The sequence below is a fragment of the Delphinus delphis genome, chromosome 10 (assembly GCF_949987515.2).
Source record: "Delphinus delphis chromosome 10, mDelDel1.2, whole genome shotgun sequence".
NCBI lineage: Eukaryota > Metazoa > Chordata > Mammalia > Artiodactyla > Delphinidae > Delphinus > Delphinus delphis.
In genome coordinates this window covers 46,255,041-46,272,172 of record NC_082692.2, presented here as the reverse complement: position 1 = coordinate 46,272,172, position 17,132 = coordinate 46,255,041, and the positions used below count along the sequence as shown (strand labels likewise).

The 17,132-nt window shown below is 35.4% G+C and overlaps 1 protein-coding gene across 1 annotated transcript in view; it reads right to left on the bottom strand.

The window, feature by feature from the left end:
* Positions 1–17,132, bottom strand: part of KHDRBS2 (KH RNA binding domain containing, signal transduction associated 2) — a 684,497-nt gene that overhangs the window by 361,986 nt on the left and 305,379 nt on the right. The window contains exon 4 of the mRNA XM_060022069.1: positions 7,706–7,852. Coding sequence (XP_059878052.1) covers positions 7,706–7,852 — 147 coding nt within the window. The remainder of the gene's footprint in view (positions 1–7,705; positions 7,853–17,132) is intronic.

Sequence of the window (17,132 nt, the reverse complement as noted above, 5' to 3'; positions counted from 1 at the left end):
ATCAAAACACTCTCTTTCTCTGCCCCCCACCACCTTCTCTCTTTTCACTTTCTGTCTCAATGAATAACTCACCATTGTCTGTATGGCAGTAGTCTTTGTCAACAGTTGATTTTTCTTGACTCTAGAAATAACACTTTCTGTTTGATCAGTGTTGCCTGATCTACCATCACTATTGTCCATACTGTCCTCATTCTTCAATCTGGTTTTCCATTTCCAACTCTCTCTGCAATATTTCTCCATAATATTTATCTTTTAAGTCTTGAAAACAGTTTTCTCATTCTTAAATTCTACAAGGGCAGTGGCTGATGTAATACAAATTGCTAGAATTGTGCTTGGCATACATTTGATGCTCAGAAATATTCCTTGAATTTAAACAAACTGTTTGCCTTGTACCATTTATGTTACTTATTTAAACAAACCTTTCATCTTTCATTAATTAGCGCCATTTATTTTACTTATTTGAATGATTTACTCAGTTAAAATTTATATATTTTGTTTAACAGATTCTGATTATTGAGCTGTTTTTCTGCCTTGTTCCCTTCCTTTGGACCAAATTCTTCAGTAATCATGAGACATTTTGTCCATCTATAAAAGTATTTTCAGGGTCAGTGTTGGCATTTGTTTATTATGTACCTATGCATTTGGCAGGATTAGCATTCGGTAAAGTTTTGAATATAATATACATTCTATTGATCCTCTAAGACTTTCCTTAACACTAAAATCCTATAAAATTAAGAGGTGAGATTCTCCCCTTGGAGATCAAACCTGTATTCTTAGGAGCTACAATCTGTAACAACACAGATAACTTTTTAGGAATGCTGCTAAGCCTTCATGTTAATGACTACATATGGGATTGCAAAAGCAGTTCTTTTGATTATAACATCAGTTAGTGTGGAAGAAGTAACTCATCAAAATGAAATCAAGGTGCTAGTAGAGATGGGAGAATGATGCTCAGCATCTAAAAAGCAATCAAGGCTCATGGAGAGTAGCCTTAGAGAATTCAGAACAGTGGCATCAAATGAGACCAGAGATAATTAATGATAAATTGTTTCTTAAATAGAAAGCAGATGATCACATCCTGAGATTCATAAAGTGAACTTTTGATTATCTGTACTGGAGAGGAGTAAGACAACACTTGTATTAGGGTTTGTAGAAAAATCACACTCACAGAATCCACTGCTTCTTTCTTCTGTCTTTCAGGTTATGTCAATCAATTAGCAATGGTAAAGTGGCCTTGGGTGTCAATAATAATAATAATGTCATATTATTATTAATTATATAATTATTATTATTAGTTCTAAGAACTAGTAATAATTTTAATTCTTTTAAAGTCATTGGCCTATATTATCTACTACAACTTATCAGATAAGAATACTCAATATTAGATGATTATAAAATTCTGCAAGTATAATCAGAATATGATCATAGTGCTATAGCAATACAGGAAACATTTCTGTGCAAGTAATAATTACACAGATGCATGGCTTGTGCTTAGTGCTCTTAGCTACCACACTATTAGACTATAGTTAATTATGGGAAAGAAAAGGGAATTCACTGGTTTTGAAGATAGAAATCCGAGGAAACTCTTGACAACATTTTAACAACCACCACAACAATGAAGGAATGACATCCAGGTTCTGTTTCCCCCTCTGCATTGGATGTTATTGTTTTACTCTATACCTGATCACTCTCTGGCCTGCCGGATGTTGTTGCCTTACATTGTGAACGCCTGCCATCCCCAGACAAAATGTATCTGCCATGCCCCAACTTGTGGTCTTTTTAAAAAAAAATTTTTTTAAATATTTATTTATTTATTTTTGGCTGCGTTGGCTCTTCACTGCTGCGTGCGGGCTTTCTCTAGCTGCCACGAGTGGGGGCTACTTTTCATAGCAGTGCACGGGCTTCTCACTGTGGTGGCTTCTCTCGTTTCAGAGCATGGGCTCTAGGCGCACGGGCTCAGTAGTTGTGGCACGCGTAACTTGTGGTCTTGACACTTATCAATATTGCTTTTGCTGGCTGGTGGGTTTTTATTTAATACATTGTTTTCCTTATATTCTTTTCACCTGCATAAAAGCCTCCGACCAAATTTTCACTTTTTAATCAAATCATAGCATGAATGTCTATACATTTATATTACATCTATTTCTAGACATTATGTTTATAATCTTCTAAAACATTATACATTTTTTTTCAGTGCATGAATGTCTAGATCTTCTTCCATCTCCAAGACTGAAAATACCCTGCTTTTCTTTTTTATTTTCTTTATATCTACTTACTTTCCTGTATAATTACAGTTAGCAGCCTGTGTCATTTTCCCATTTCAAAGCTAGGATTACAGTCTTTGAACAGTCTTTGAAGAACAGAAAGCAAGAATGTCCTCTATTTGCTTTTACCATAAGGGGGAAAAGAGTTTTACTTTTCCTCTGTAGTCACACTCTTGGTAGGTTTCCTATATAGGTTTCTAATATTTCAAACTTGAAATTATATAATATGCCCTAATTGGCCCATTTCAAGAATCACATCTTTGTCCAAGATATTTATCGAATCTGATGCAGGAGAGAAATAACCTGGAATGAACCATTATTTTCCGTGCTGAATTGACTTAAAGTCATGTACGTGAGACTGATAGGACTAACAAAGGACACAGACACTGACACACACACACACACACACACACACACACAGATATAAAACTACATAAGTATAAAAGTTATATGTATGTGTGTGTGTGTGTGTGTGCGTGTGTGTGTGTGAGTATTCACGGCACTTTTGGTGTTACTATAATTGACATAAAAATGCTTCAAACAGCATGTTTTCCTTTCTGACATTTAGGAGGAACTAAACATGGGAGGTTGGGACTGTCCCTCTGGATTTGCTAGTTTTCTATAGGACAGTGTTTTTGCTGAGATCTGATACACGCACACACACACACACACACACACACACACACATCTTTTCTTTAAATGGTACAGACCTTTAGTGACGATCATCAGAGACAACTCAGGCAGGACAAATACTACTTTTCCCGTTCAATAGACTCTGATAATCCCACAGTGCTGGGTCACATGCCCCCCTGGGAAAGTCTGAGGTCATCCGTGACAGAGTTGGTAGAAATGAGTGCTGTGATCTCTTAATTCTGTCAGTAACTAACTCTTAAGGAGGTAACAAAGTAATCTATTTGTTATTGTGACCTAAATCTAATTTCTTGTTTGTGTGGAAACTCCTCTTTTCATCTTTTTTTACTAAAGGATGTATAAATTCACATTCAATGGGCAGAATTTTGCTGAAGGCTTCATAAGTCCTGATTATGAGATAGTGTATTTTGTTTTAATCATGAGTTAATCATTCAGCATTAGTAAAACTTACTAATTCAACTTAATTGCTGGTGAGAGTCAGCCAATTTAGGAAAATTAAATATAGCCATTATTTTAAGGTAATCTGCTGACTAGGGTTGGAAAAAAGGAAGCTATATTTGGGGATACCAGGGAGTCCCATTCACAAACTATGATGTATTAATAAATGTCGCCCCTAACATTGTGCAAAGGCACAGTCTGCACAGCCTTCTGTGGCAGTCCTAGTGCTTGAACTATAAAAAAAAGACGTGTTACAAAATATAATAATGACAATGCTTGTTTACCTTTACAGCTTATAAAGGGAAGAGAAGGGCATTCACATTATTAATTTAGAGTTTTATAGCCCTTTTGTTGTTATTTGTCAAATAATTTATTTGACACTCCTAATCAGTATTTGCAAGACAAATTAGCTAATATAAGGAAAACTTTAATATAGCACCTTCTTAAAGCATTTAAGATTTAAAATTAGCAGCATTCACCAACAACCCCATTACTGGGTGTATACCCTGAGAAAACCATAATTCAAAAAGAGTCATGTACCACAATGTTCATTGCTTCTCTATTTACAATACCCAGGACATGGAAGCAACCTAAGTATCCATCGACAGGTGAATGGATAAAGAAGATGTGGCACATATATACAATGGAATATTACTCAGCCATAAAAAGAAATAAAATTGAGACATTTGTAGTGAGGTGGAAGGACCCAGAGTCTGTCATACAGAGTAAAGTAAGTCAGAAAGAGTAAAACAAATACCGTATGCTAACACATATACATGGAATCTAAAAGAAGAAAAAAGGTTCTGAAGAACCTAAGAGCAGGACAGGAATAAAGATGCAGACGTAGAGAATGGACTTGAGGACACAGGGAGGGGGAAGGGTAAGCTGGGACAAAGTGAGAGAGTGGCATGTTCATATATACACTACCAAATGTAAAATAGATAGCTAGTGGGAAGCAGCCACATAGCACAGGGAGATCAGCTTGGTGCTTTGTGACCACCTAGAGGGGTGGGATAGGGAGGGTGGGAGGGAGACACAAGAAAGAGGAGATATGGGGATATATGTATATGTATAGCTGATTCACTTTGTTATAAAGCAGAAACTAACACACAATTGTAAAGCAATTATACTCCAATAAAGATGTTTAAATTAAATTAAATTAGCAGGGTTCAAGTTATTGATATTTTATTGACCTGCCACTCTCCTTGTTTTGATAGGACTGAATGGAAACCACCAAGCTGGAAATTTTTCCCATGGCAATAATCATTCATTTGTCTTAACATATCACTTAAAGTACTAAAACTGTATTGTTTTCCAACATCTGACATCATTCAGACGTTTCATGAGGAGTTGTACGTTCTACAGTCGGGAGTCTTAGACGATCACAGCCCGTTGTAGGAGAAGTTGGGTAGATGGTGGATAGCATAGAGGAAGATGAAAGTTCTAACCATGGAAAGACGCTTCATTGTGTAGAGGAATTAGATGTCAGTGGACCTCCGTACTATTTGACATTAGCTTTCTATGTTGTTCTAGTTTGCCTCTTACTGGGTATAATTCTTCACCTCTAATGTTTGTAAATATTAATATCCTGATATGTGAGTATTTCTATGGACTTTAATATAAATGTCAAAATAAACCTGAATTACCAAGTGATTTCATATAAAAGAAAAAGAACTGACAGTTAATTTTTGCCCCTTGTGGTTCTGGTGATGAATGAAGCTGCCATCCTTTGCTTGGTGCTGAGGCCAGCAAAGCAAATGGGAAAAATTTACCAAGTAGAATGGCTTTCATTGACTGTAAAATTTACTAATTCAACAATGAGAGTTATCAGAGTATTTATTTTTTAAAAGCTTATTCATTCATAGAAAAAAATATTTATTAAGTGCTTCCTATGTGCTTGGCTATGTTCAAGGTGGGAGAATAAAGCAGTGAAATGATACAATAATCCATGTCCTCATGACACATATTTTACAGGAAAACCAACAATAAATAAGTAAAAAAAAAAAAAATATATATATATATAGTACATATGAAGCTGTTAAGAGCTATGAGGAAAATAAATAAGTGAAGAGGGTCAGGGCATGATGGGACAGTGAATCACAGTGTTAAATCGGGTGTCTGGTGGTATCGTGGACAAAATATAATAGGGCTGTACAAATATAAGGATGTTACTTTAGACTGTGTAGTGAGGGAAGAATTTCCTGCAATGCTACCATGTGAGTTGAGACCTGAATGACAAGGAGATGGCTGTGTCAATATTTTTGAGAAGAATCTTCAAAGGCCCTTAGTGAAGAGGGAGCCTGGGGTGTTTGATGCACAGTGAGGAGCTGTTGGATGGACAGAGATAAAACCGAGAGGCAGCAGGAACAGGTCACACTGGCCAAAGGAAGGTTTTCCATTTTCCATCTCCATCTATATCTGTTTAGGGAGAGCATCTTGATTGTAGGGTACTATTCCCCAGACCACACGCAGATGAGGTTTTAATGCCCTGCATCATCCCCAGACACTCCCTCAGTCAGTCTATCAAACAAATACTTATTGTGCCAGGTATGACTCTAAATGATGGGAATATGAGAGACACTGCCAGCCCTACCCTCATAGAGCATATATTTCAGTGGAGAAGATATAAATGAAATGATTACAAGTATCAAGGGGTCTAAGAAGTAAGCAAGATGTATTACTGGTATTTATAATAAAATAGGGTTAACCTAGCGTACAGCCTAGGTCTAAAATCTATGTAGTAATGAGATAATATTTCATTTTATGTATTTCACCTCAAAAAGTCATTCCAAGATTTTATCTACTATAATAAGATAGATTTAAAACACCAATTTACTTATATATAATATATATAATAAAAAATATATATAGTGCTTTATAATTTTCTATGTCCTTTCATATGCATTACCCCATTTAATATTCACAATACTTATGACAGATGTCAGTCTATTATTATTACCTTCTTTTTAAAGATGAATAAGCTAAAGTTCTGAGAATTTAACTGACTTGTCTACAGTCACAAAATGAGTTAGTAATGTAGGCAGTCCTAGCCTTTTTCTAGATCACCTAGATCACCAGAGGTCTGGTCTGAGCTAAATATAGTAAAACTGTTTACCCAACAGAACCAGGCATTTAGTTCAGAAGTAAAAGGAAGAGAGAACATAGCATTCTCATTCTTAAGAAACATGGGATCTATTTAGGGAAGTGTTCAGATAAGTACCAGATAATAAATTGTGCAGAAATTCTGTGTGCATATAAAGTTATGGAATAATCAGAGTGGTATGGGATTATTCTATAACCTTGTCTTGACAGGAATTTTAAAACTGGGCATATAAATAGATTATGTGGTTAGATTTTGACGCTTTTCCATTATGAAATTCTCTGTTTTTTCCCCCATTATCAAAATCACTGCCAATCAATGAATCTTACCCACCATTTCCTCTGAGTTTATTGCTTAGTTTAGAAATCTACAGTGTTTCTTCATTGCACAGATTAATCTTAGCTATTCTCTCTTTCTCTGTCCACTGAAGACTCCTGCCAGGGCAATCCAGAAAACTTAACTCAGCATTCTCTTCTAATTATCTTATTCCCAGCTCCAAGCCTAATGCCAAGATTTTTATTCAAACAACCTCTTCCTGGAATGCTAAATTGTCGACCTTTAGGAAAGCTTCATTCATTTAACCTTCCTCTATTTCTTAGAAAATCAGTAGAGAATTCTATTCAGTATGCAACCCTGAATTTGCTCGCTTACTATATGAACATTCTCTGTTTCCTTCATATAGTGCAATAAGTTTATTTTTCCAATTTTTGTGTAATGTCAACAAATGTCTAGTTTTATTAGTATTGATTATTTTACATTATGTTTTATAATGAGCCAGCACCTGACATACTATTGCATAAGATACATTTGATATTTTCAAACACTATTGTTGTCTTGTTACACATATTATGTTTAATCTTTTTCCCCTTCCACTCTACCTGAAGATATTCTCTACTAATTAAAAATTATGAACAATACATGTCAACTACTAAGTAATTAAGACACAAGAGAAAAGTATACAACTTCAGTTACGTATTTGTGTTTATGTGTTAACTGTCTTATTCTTCATGGCTACAAATGGGTGTGTGGCATGCAGTGTACTGAAGACAAATGCTGCTTCCAAACCACCATTATGTGGCACCAGGTCCTGTGCTAAGTGTTTTTTTATTCTTTTTAATTTTAATCTTCATGTCAACTCTACAGATAATTAGTCTGCAATATGTTTCTTTTCTAAAAAGTCAGTGAAAATCAAAGGCACATTTTTTAATAGAAACTGATGAGAAACATCTTTGTAAAAATGAAAAGCACTTACGGGAACCAGAAATTTTTTAATCTCTTCCAATGCATGACTCATACGTGAATAAGCTTCCCCAGGTGGAGCAAACACTTCAATTAATACATGAAGTTCATCACTCAAGTGTGCATATTTGGCTTCCCCACTCTTCCTTAGTTCTTCTTCCTGTGAAAAAGGTTATTTTTAGAAATACAAATCCACTCATTTTGCATTGATTTAACATTTACTGAGAAGATGACAGAGGGCATAATCTAAGCAAATTTTCCCTTAGTAGAAACTCTTTGAGAAATAAAAATCTGGTACAAGCCATTTTTGAGTGTTTGAATGATTCTTTAAAAAAAAAAAAATCTGGCATTTGTTTTTCTCTTTCTGACTTACTTCACTCTGTATGACAGACTCTGGGTCCATCCACCTCACTACAAATAACTCAATTTTGTTACTTTTTACGGCTGAGTAATATTCCATTGTAACAAATACCATATGCTAACACATATATATGGAATCTAAAAAAAAAAAAAAGGTTCTGATGAACGTAGGGGCAGGACAGGAATAAAGACACAGACGCAGAGAATGGACTTGAGGACACAGGTAGGGGGCAGTGTAAGCTGGGACGAAATGAGAGAGTAGCATTGACATATATACACTACCAAACGTAAAATAGATAGCTAGTGGGAAGCAACTGCATAGCACAGGGAGATCAGCTCAGTGCTTTGTGACCACCTAGAGGTGGGGATATGGGGATATAAGTATATGTATAGCTGATTCACTTTGTTATACAGCAGAAACTAACACACCATTGTAAAGCAATTATACTCCAATAAAGATGTTAAAAAAAAATCTGGCATGATTATCATCTACACCACATTTTAATCAGCTAAATAAAAATGCTAAATCCCTGAAAAGAAGTGACAGAAATGCCATTAACTCCTCAGTGGACTCCACTGGAAGGAAAGGATTGTTTTTGTGCCTGACAAGTAATCGTTTGCAGATAATAAAACCAAGATGACCATTGCTCTTTAAGAGAACCAGGATTTTCTAGATACTTTTTGAGAAGTGGTGAAAATGTTACTCATTCTCCATGAAAGTGAGCAAAACCGAGACTTCTCTCTCAGCCTCATGCCTGCAGGTGTAGGTCATCATTTGGCTCCTACTCACCACTTCGCTATCTTGGCCGCCTCACTTTGGTCAGTATAGAGGAGTATATTAAAGGGATGGCTGTTAAGCATTATGTTGGCCTTGATTCTGCGTGAGCTACATACCCTCAGATATTTTGTTAGTACTGCACCCAAGTCATTACTGGGGCCTGATTAATTCAGTTCAGATGCTGAGCAGATCAGCGTCTGATCCAGGTACTTTGCTCACGTGTGTTAGGTGTTTTACAGACACCTCCAATCTCACAATAACCTTGCACAGTATTCACATAATTCAGATTAGGAAATTGAGTTTAAAAGACTTTAAGTAACCTCAAGTTGGGATTCAAACCCAGCTCATTTTGCAACCAGATTTGCATTTGGATTTCAAGGAAGCAAAATTTAGTTAAAAATTAACATAAATAATATTAATTATATTTTACCTTTCTTGAATCTCCTCCCCCCAAACTAGCAATTGTTTCACTAAATTTCAAAGGATAAAAATTTTTAAAGTAATTTTTAGTTTTATGTGTGGATGAAATTGGAAGTGTAACATGAATACACCTAAACTGGATAAACAAAAGCAAATTTGCTATCTATTTCATATGAGGTAACTGTATTACACATGTTAAAGTGTTTATCTGATTAGAAATGCCCATCATTTCAACACATGGAGGATCCATAACAGAGATGGAAAGGCCTGCTTGTTTTCCTGTGCCTCCCACACCTACTCAAATCTCTCACAGCAATACTTGTCAGCCCGGGAATACACTCTTACTTTCCTAGGCATACATTCTCTATCTAACTAGAGTTTTTACTTTTATTAAAAAGGTTTCTCTTAATGTCCAATTCTGACACTTCTCAATACTTCCTCAGCTGGTTTTCTGCTGGTTATTATGGGCTACTTACTAGCCAAATTTAATAAGGTCTGCCACTGGAGGTGTGGCATTGAGATCAGAATTATAACACTTGACTTCAGACTCTCAAAATAAGCCAGATGAGATATCTTTGCAGTAGAACCAATAGGCTGTTGTTCATGAAAAATGCAGCTTTCTATTTAAAAACACATTTTCCTTTTTCCCAACATCCACCCTCCCCCAATCAAACTTTATATAAGCGTATGAGGAAACTGAAGTCTTCGGAGATTAATCAACTTCTTCAAGGTCAAGAGTGAGTCAGGACTGGAGCCAGGACTCAGTGCAGTAGGGGACAGCTCTGATAAAGACTTCAGAGAACCAAAGTTACCACAGCGGAACCTCCCATGAGCTACTGCTGGTTATTTTCAAAACCAGACTCATACCTTCAAAGGTGCTATATTTGCCCTTGCTCCTGGGGATGACTTCTGACAAAGCAAAATTTCCCAAGCTTTAGTTTCTTCATATGTGAAGTTAAGATAATAGTATGTACCTCAAAGAATTTTGTGAGTTTTGAGAAAATTGAAGAATATTTTGTATACTAAAAAATGCCATATGAATTTAATATAATAATGATAATAAATATTTCCAATTTCTCAAGTAGTATTTTAAAATAATGTTTGTTTTTTTCAACAAGGACCAAAATAAATGTGTTTCAAACAAGAAGAAGAGATATTTCTCTTTAATGCAAGAGTCTGCGGCTACAGGCAGCTGGAGGAGCAGGTGGTCTTTCTCCGCACCCTTCTCCAGCCCCTAAGATGTTCCTCTCATATGTGTTGATGAAGGAGGCTGTCTATCACAACTTCTGGATTCCACTCTGTGGAAAAAAGAAAGCGTGGACAGCAAAAAGCTTCCTTTCAAGGACATGTACCAGAGGCTTCATATATCAACTCTGCTGACGTGTCTTTGGCAAGAGCGTGGTCACATGGTGGCCCTGGATGCAATGGAGGCTCTGTATGTGGATTCGGACCGAGCAGCTGTGAGGCCACCTAAAATGCGAGGGCTTCGTTTATGACAGAAAACAGTGAGAATGGATACTGCTTGATTATGAGCTGTCTTTGCCATTCAGTCCTCATTCAGGGTGAGTTAAAATGACACTTGATTATTATATCTAATTTTGATGAATACCTAGCCAGAGTCTGCCAGAGTGTTCAGATTTTATTTTCAAAAACAATACTTTACACCCTGGTTGGATTTATAATATAAAGCTCCAAGTTTCATTTGAATATAAGCAGACATCACAGCCATCCTGAAAAGCACAAGGGCCTGGACACCAGTAAGTATATTTATAGTAATTTAATACAGTCTCTTGAGGTATTTCTTGAACAAGAGTTCCAAATATATTATTGGGAAAATGTTTATCTTTGTAATAAATGCATTACCTAGTAAGTCAATTATGAACTGGGTGGTAGTGTTTTCATGTTTCTGCCCCATCATATCTTGCATGTTTTGTAACAAAGATCATAGTGCCCTGGAAGCTTACACTAGTTAGAACAGGCACACAATAGCAAGAAGAGTAAAGAAAAAGATTAAGAAATTTAGAAATGCTAGAAAAATCTTAGGTGTAAACTGAAATGAATCATTCCAAAGTTAACACTAGGAACATTGGATCTCCATCTAATAAAGACATGGAAAATGGAAGAGAGAATAAATCAAAAGAATGTGAGATGCACACACCAGAAGGTGAATTTACTTGACGTGATTCAAAATTCCATTTTAAAAGACTGGACACTCAGTCGATATTATTTAGTCTTCCATGTATAAAGGCATATGTATTCCACTGAGGACATTTACTTTAGCCACTGACCTTCAGAGGATAATTCATGGTGTTTAACTATTACAAAGGAATCACAAGCTAATTATTTTAAGTAAAATTATTAGTTGCTAAATATTAGAAATTGTTTACACAAGGTCATTAGGGAATAACAAATCCGGTGTTACATATCCCCAAATACTCTAACCCACACTAACCTTAAGGTAAACTATAAGTAAAACATATCAGTTTTTATCAGTTATCTTTTAGAGAATAGCACGGCACTAAAGAGAGTCTAATTTAAATTGCATTCATGTATTTAATTGTTAAAAGGATTTTAAAGGAAGCTTTCTCTTAGGAATTATCATTTGTATTTTGTCTTCTACAAAAGAATGTTTCTAACCCAGAAATAATTTGACAGCTGGGGAAATTTCCTCTTAATTCAAAATAGCATGTTCAATGGAGAAAACTTCAAAAAAAATCTCAACAATTACAAATGTATTTTTTTTACTCAACAATCATACAATTCAAGATATACTGTTAACATTTTCAGTATATTTTCTTCAAGTCATTTTTTAAAACAACACCAGTAATGGAATAGATGTCATAATTTTGGTATTACTTCTTAGGTTATTAGGTATGCAGAGTACTTTCCATGGATTATCTAATTTTATCTGCAAAATTATATGCTAGATAATATTGTTCCCCTAATTTTACTGATGAGGGGACTATGGCACAGAGAGAGAAACTTATCCAGAGTTATACAGACTATGAATCAGAGAATAGGATCCAGTTAATCTCATAACAAAGGTCAAATTCTTAATCAGTATAGGTGTATTGCCGGTACACATACTTAAGTGTAAGTAAACATTTTATACATCCATATACCATGGATATCTCTAGTTTCTAAAAGACACTACACTTTCCTGGTATCCAGTTCTATGTAGCACTGTGCCCTGCACTGTGCCCTAGAGCAGGTTACAGGTCTTGATCCACCAAGAACTTATGCTGTGAATTTCCTTTCCCTCCCCCAAAGATTCTGCTTCCTTGGTAACTGTGTTATCAGTGCTGGGCGAAACTATTATTTTCAAGGTTCTCACTCAACTCCTATTTTATGAAGAGCTTACCTAAAAATGCTAGTGATCTCACATCACTAACTCTGTGTCTGTAATTCCCTAACTCTGTGTCTGTAACCGCCAGTTCCAAAGAAGGCATTCATCCAAAGTTTTTAAGGTTGAGCTCAGATTAGTTTACACAATTCTCATGGATATTGATATTGTATCCCTAAAACAGATGTGCTTCAGGACAGGTCATTTTTTATTTTCTTGAACAGTTTGCCCAACAGCAAGGGCAGGATGGTTAGGATCCGCCACCCCCAATTCTATTCTGGGGTAGACACTCAAGTCAGCTCACAACTAGGTAGTTTATCTTAGTTCAGATGATTCAAGACAACTTCCCCAAAATAGGACACAGGATTACATGTCCTCTTGTGCTTTGGTGAAGCCATTTGGTTCCTGGATTTGCCAACTGCAAATTTTAACATAAAACTCAAAATTTCTTAAAACATCCTATAAGATCCACTCTAAAAATAATTTATGGGTGACACTGACTTCATTTAAAATATCAGAGGGGCAGAAAGCAAAGAGTTCACATTGTATCATTGTAATGATAATCTCGTTACAGACAGCTCAAAAAAAATCCTCCTTCTCTTCTCCCCAAGCCCTTCCCTGCTTCATTACACAATTTTAATTTTTTCTCTTCTGTCTCTAATTTTTGTTATTACTCTGTCCTCCCACCTGGAATTTCCTAGGGAATTTCAAGTTATTTTCACCTCTATTAAACAGAGTAATTTAGTTACTGAGTGCTAATTCTCAAGCTTATATGTCCAGCTCATTATGGAGCTCAATGAGATAAAGGGGACGACAGTTATTTGGCCCTACTATCCTTAGAAGTCTCAGTGGTGATCATTATTTGTTACTTGGAATGACCCTTTAAAATCACATAAACACACACACAAATAGAGTGCTGTTTAAAGTGGGATTTTAGTGAAAGAAAATGTTTACATTTTGTCCAATTAAGAAGAACAGTCACCTGCTTTGGGTAATTTTTTTAGAATATGCTATAAATTGTTCATAATTTGATGTAGACGATGTATTCCTCCTTTGTGCTACTTCAGATTTTGTTTTGTCCTTCCATAGTCTCCTGAAAGTCACCAACACCAACAGCAGAGAGAACACCTAAGTAACTGAGTTGATGTCCTACTCACCATTTCTTTAATTGAAGTATAGTTGATTGAAAATATTATATTTTCAGGTGTACAATATAGTGATTTAATATTTTTATAGGTTATACTCCATTTAAAGTTATTACAAAATAATAGTTATATTTCCCTGTTCTGTACCATATATCCTTATTGCTTATTTATTTTATACATAGTAGTTTGTATCTCTTTATCCCATACCCCTATCTCACCCCGTCCCTGTCCCTTCTCCCAGTTGTAGCCACTAGTTTATTCTCTATATCTGTATGTTTCTGTTTTGTTATATACATTCGTATCTACATTCATGTGTTTCATTTTTTAGGTTCCACATATAAGTGATATGAGTATTTGGCTTTCTCTGCCTGACTTATTTCACTAAGCATGGTACTCTCTAGGGTCATCCACAGTGCTGTAAAAGGCAATTTCATTATTTTTATGGCCATGTAATATTCCATTATATATACCACATCTTCTTTATCCATTCATCTGTTGATGGACACTTAGGTTGCTTCCATGTCTTGGCTATTGTAAATAATGCTGCTATGAACACTGGGGTACATGTATCTTTTCTAATTAGTGTTTTCACTTTCTTTTGATATATACCCAGGAGTGGAATTGCTGGATCATATGGTAGTTTTATTTTTAAGTTTCTGAGGAAATTTCATACTGTTTTCCATAGCGGCTGCACCAATTTATAGTCATACCGACAGTGTACAAGAGTTCTACTTTGTCATCTTCACCAACATTAGTTATTTGTTGACTTTTTGATGATAGCCATTCTGACAGGTGTGAAGTGATATCTCACTGTATTTTTTTTTTTTTTTTTTTTTTTTTTTTTTTGCGGTACGCGGGCCTCTCACTCTTGTGGCCTCTCCCGTTGTGGAGCACAGGCTCCGGACGCGCATGCTCAGCGGCCATGGCTCAGGGGCTCAGCCGCTCCACAGCATGTGGGATCTTCCCAGACCGGGGCACGAACCTGTGTCCCCTGCATCAGCAGGTGGACTCTCAACCACTGCGCCACCAGGGAAGCCCTCATTGTGGTTTTGATTTGAATTTCTCTGATGATTGGTGATATTGAGCATTTTTTCATGTGCCTATAGGCCATCTGTATATCTTCTTTGGAAAAGTGTCTATTCAGATCTTCTGCTATTTTTAATTGAGTTCTTTGGGGATTTTTTTTATATTGAGTTGTGTGAACTGGTTATAAATTTTGGATATTAACCCCTTATCCGCCATATCATTTGCAAATGTTTTCTCCCATTTAGTAGATTGTCTTTTCAATTGACAGTGGTTTCCTTTGCTGTACAAAAGTTTTAAGTTTGACTAGGTCCCATTTGTTTCTTTTTACTTTTATTTCTTTTGCCTTAGGAGACAGCTCCAAAATCTATTGCTACAATTTATGTCAAAGAGTGTTCTGCCTATGTTCTCTTCTGGGAGTTTTATGGTTTCTGATATTATATTTAGGTTTTTAGTCCATTTTGAGTTTATTTTTGTATATGGTGTGAGGAATTGTCCTAATTTCAATTTTTATATGAAGCTGTCCAGTTTTCCTGGCATCACTTACTGAAGAGTCTGTCCTTTCTCCATTGTATATTCTGGCCTCCTTTGTTGTAGATTAATAGATCATAAGTGCATCGGTTTAGTTCTGGGCTCTCTATTCTGTTCCATTGCTCTGTGTTTGGTTTTGTGCCAGTACTATGTTGTTTTGATTACTATAGCTTCATAGCATAGTCTGAAGTCAGGAAACATAATACCTCTAGCTTGTTCTTTTTTCTCAAGTTTGTTATGGCAGTTTGGTTTTATGGTTCCATATAAATTTTAGGATTATTTGTTCTAGATCTGTGAAAAATGCCATGGGTATTTTGATAGGCATTTCATTAAATCTGTTGCTTTGGGTTAATATGGACATTTCAACAATATTAATTCTTCTTATCCAAGAAGATGTGGTATCTTTACATTTCTTTGTATCATTTTCAAATTCCTTCATCAATATTTTATAATTTTCAGAGTACAGGTATTTCACCTTTTTCGTTAAGTATATTCTCAGGTATTTTACTCTTTTTAGTGTGACTGTAAATCGGACTGTTTCTTTAATTTCTCTTTCTGAGAGTTCATTTTTAGTGTACAAAAAAGCAACAGATGTGTATGTCAATATTTTATCCTGCAACCTTACAGAATTCATTTATTAGATCTAATAGTTTTTTGGTGGACTTTAGAGTTTTCTAAATATAGCATCATGTCATCTGCAAATAGTGACATTTTTACTTCTTCCCTTCCAATCTGAATGCCTCTTATTTCTTTTTCTTGTCTGACTGCTGTGACTAGAATTCCAATGCTATGTTAAATACAATTGGTGAAAGTGGGCCACTCTCATCACTTGTTCCTTGTCTTGTTCCTTGTCTTGTGCCTGATTTTAGAGGAAAAGTTTTCAGCTTTTCACCATTGAGTGTGATGTTAGCTATGGGTTTGTTAAAAATGGTTTTTATTATGTTGAGATATGTTCACTCTATACCAACTTTGTTTACAGATTTTAACATGATTAGATGTTGAATTTTGTTAAATGCATTTTTTTGTGTCTACTGAGATGATGTGAATTTTATCCTTCCTTTCGTTTATGTGGTGTATCACACTGATTGATTTGTAAATAATGAACCATCCTTGTATCCCTGGAATAAATCCCACATGATTATGGTGTATGATCCTTTTTATATAGTGTTGGAGTTGTGTTGCTAATATTTTGTTGAGGATTTTTGCTTTTATATTCATCAGAGATACTGGCTTGTAATTTTCTTTAATTTTTGTAGTGTATCTGGTTTGGGTATCAGGGTAATGGTGGCCTTGTAGAATGAATTTGGGAGTGCTCCATCTTCTTCAGTTTTTTGGAATAGTTTGAGAAAGATAGATATTAGCTCTTATTTATATGTTTGGTAGAATTCCCCTGTGAAGCTATCAGTCCTGGGCTTTTGTTTGCTGGAATTTTTTTAATTTCAAAATCAATTTCACTACTAAGTGACTGTTTTGTTCAGATTGTCTATTATTTCTTCCTGATTCAGTCTTGGAAGGTTGTATGTGTCTAGAAATGTGTCCATTTCTTCTATGTTGTCCAATTTGTTGGCATATAACTGTTTGCAGTATTCTCTTATGATTTTTTTTTGTATCTCTATGGTATCAGTTGTTATTTCTCCTCTTTCATACTTTGTTTATTTGAGTCCTCTCTCTTCTTCTTGGTGAGACTGGCTAGAGGTTTATAAATTGTTTATCTTTTCAAAGAAACAGCTCTTGGTTTCACTAATATTTTTTATTGTTTTTTAGTCTCCATTTTAATGATTTTCTCTCTGATCTTTATTTTTTCTTTCCTTCTGCTGATTTGGGGCTTTTTTGTTGTTGT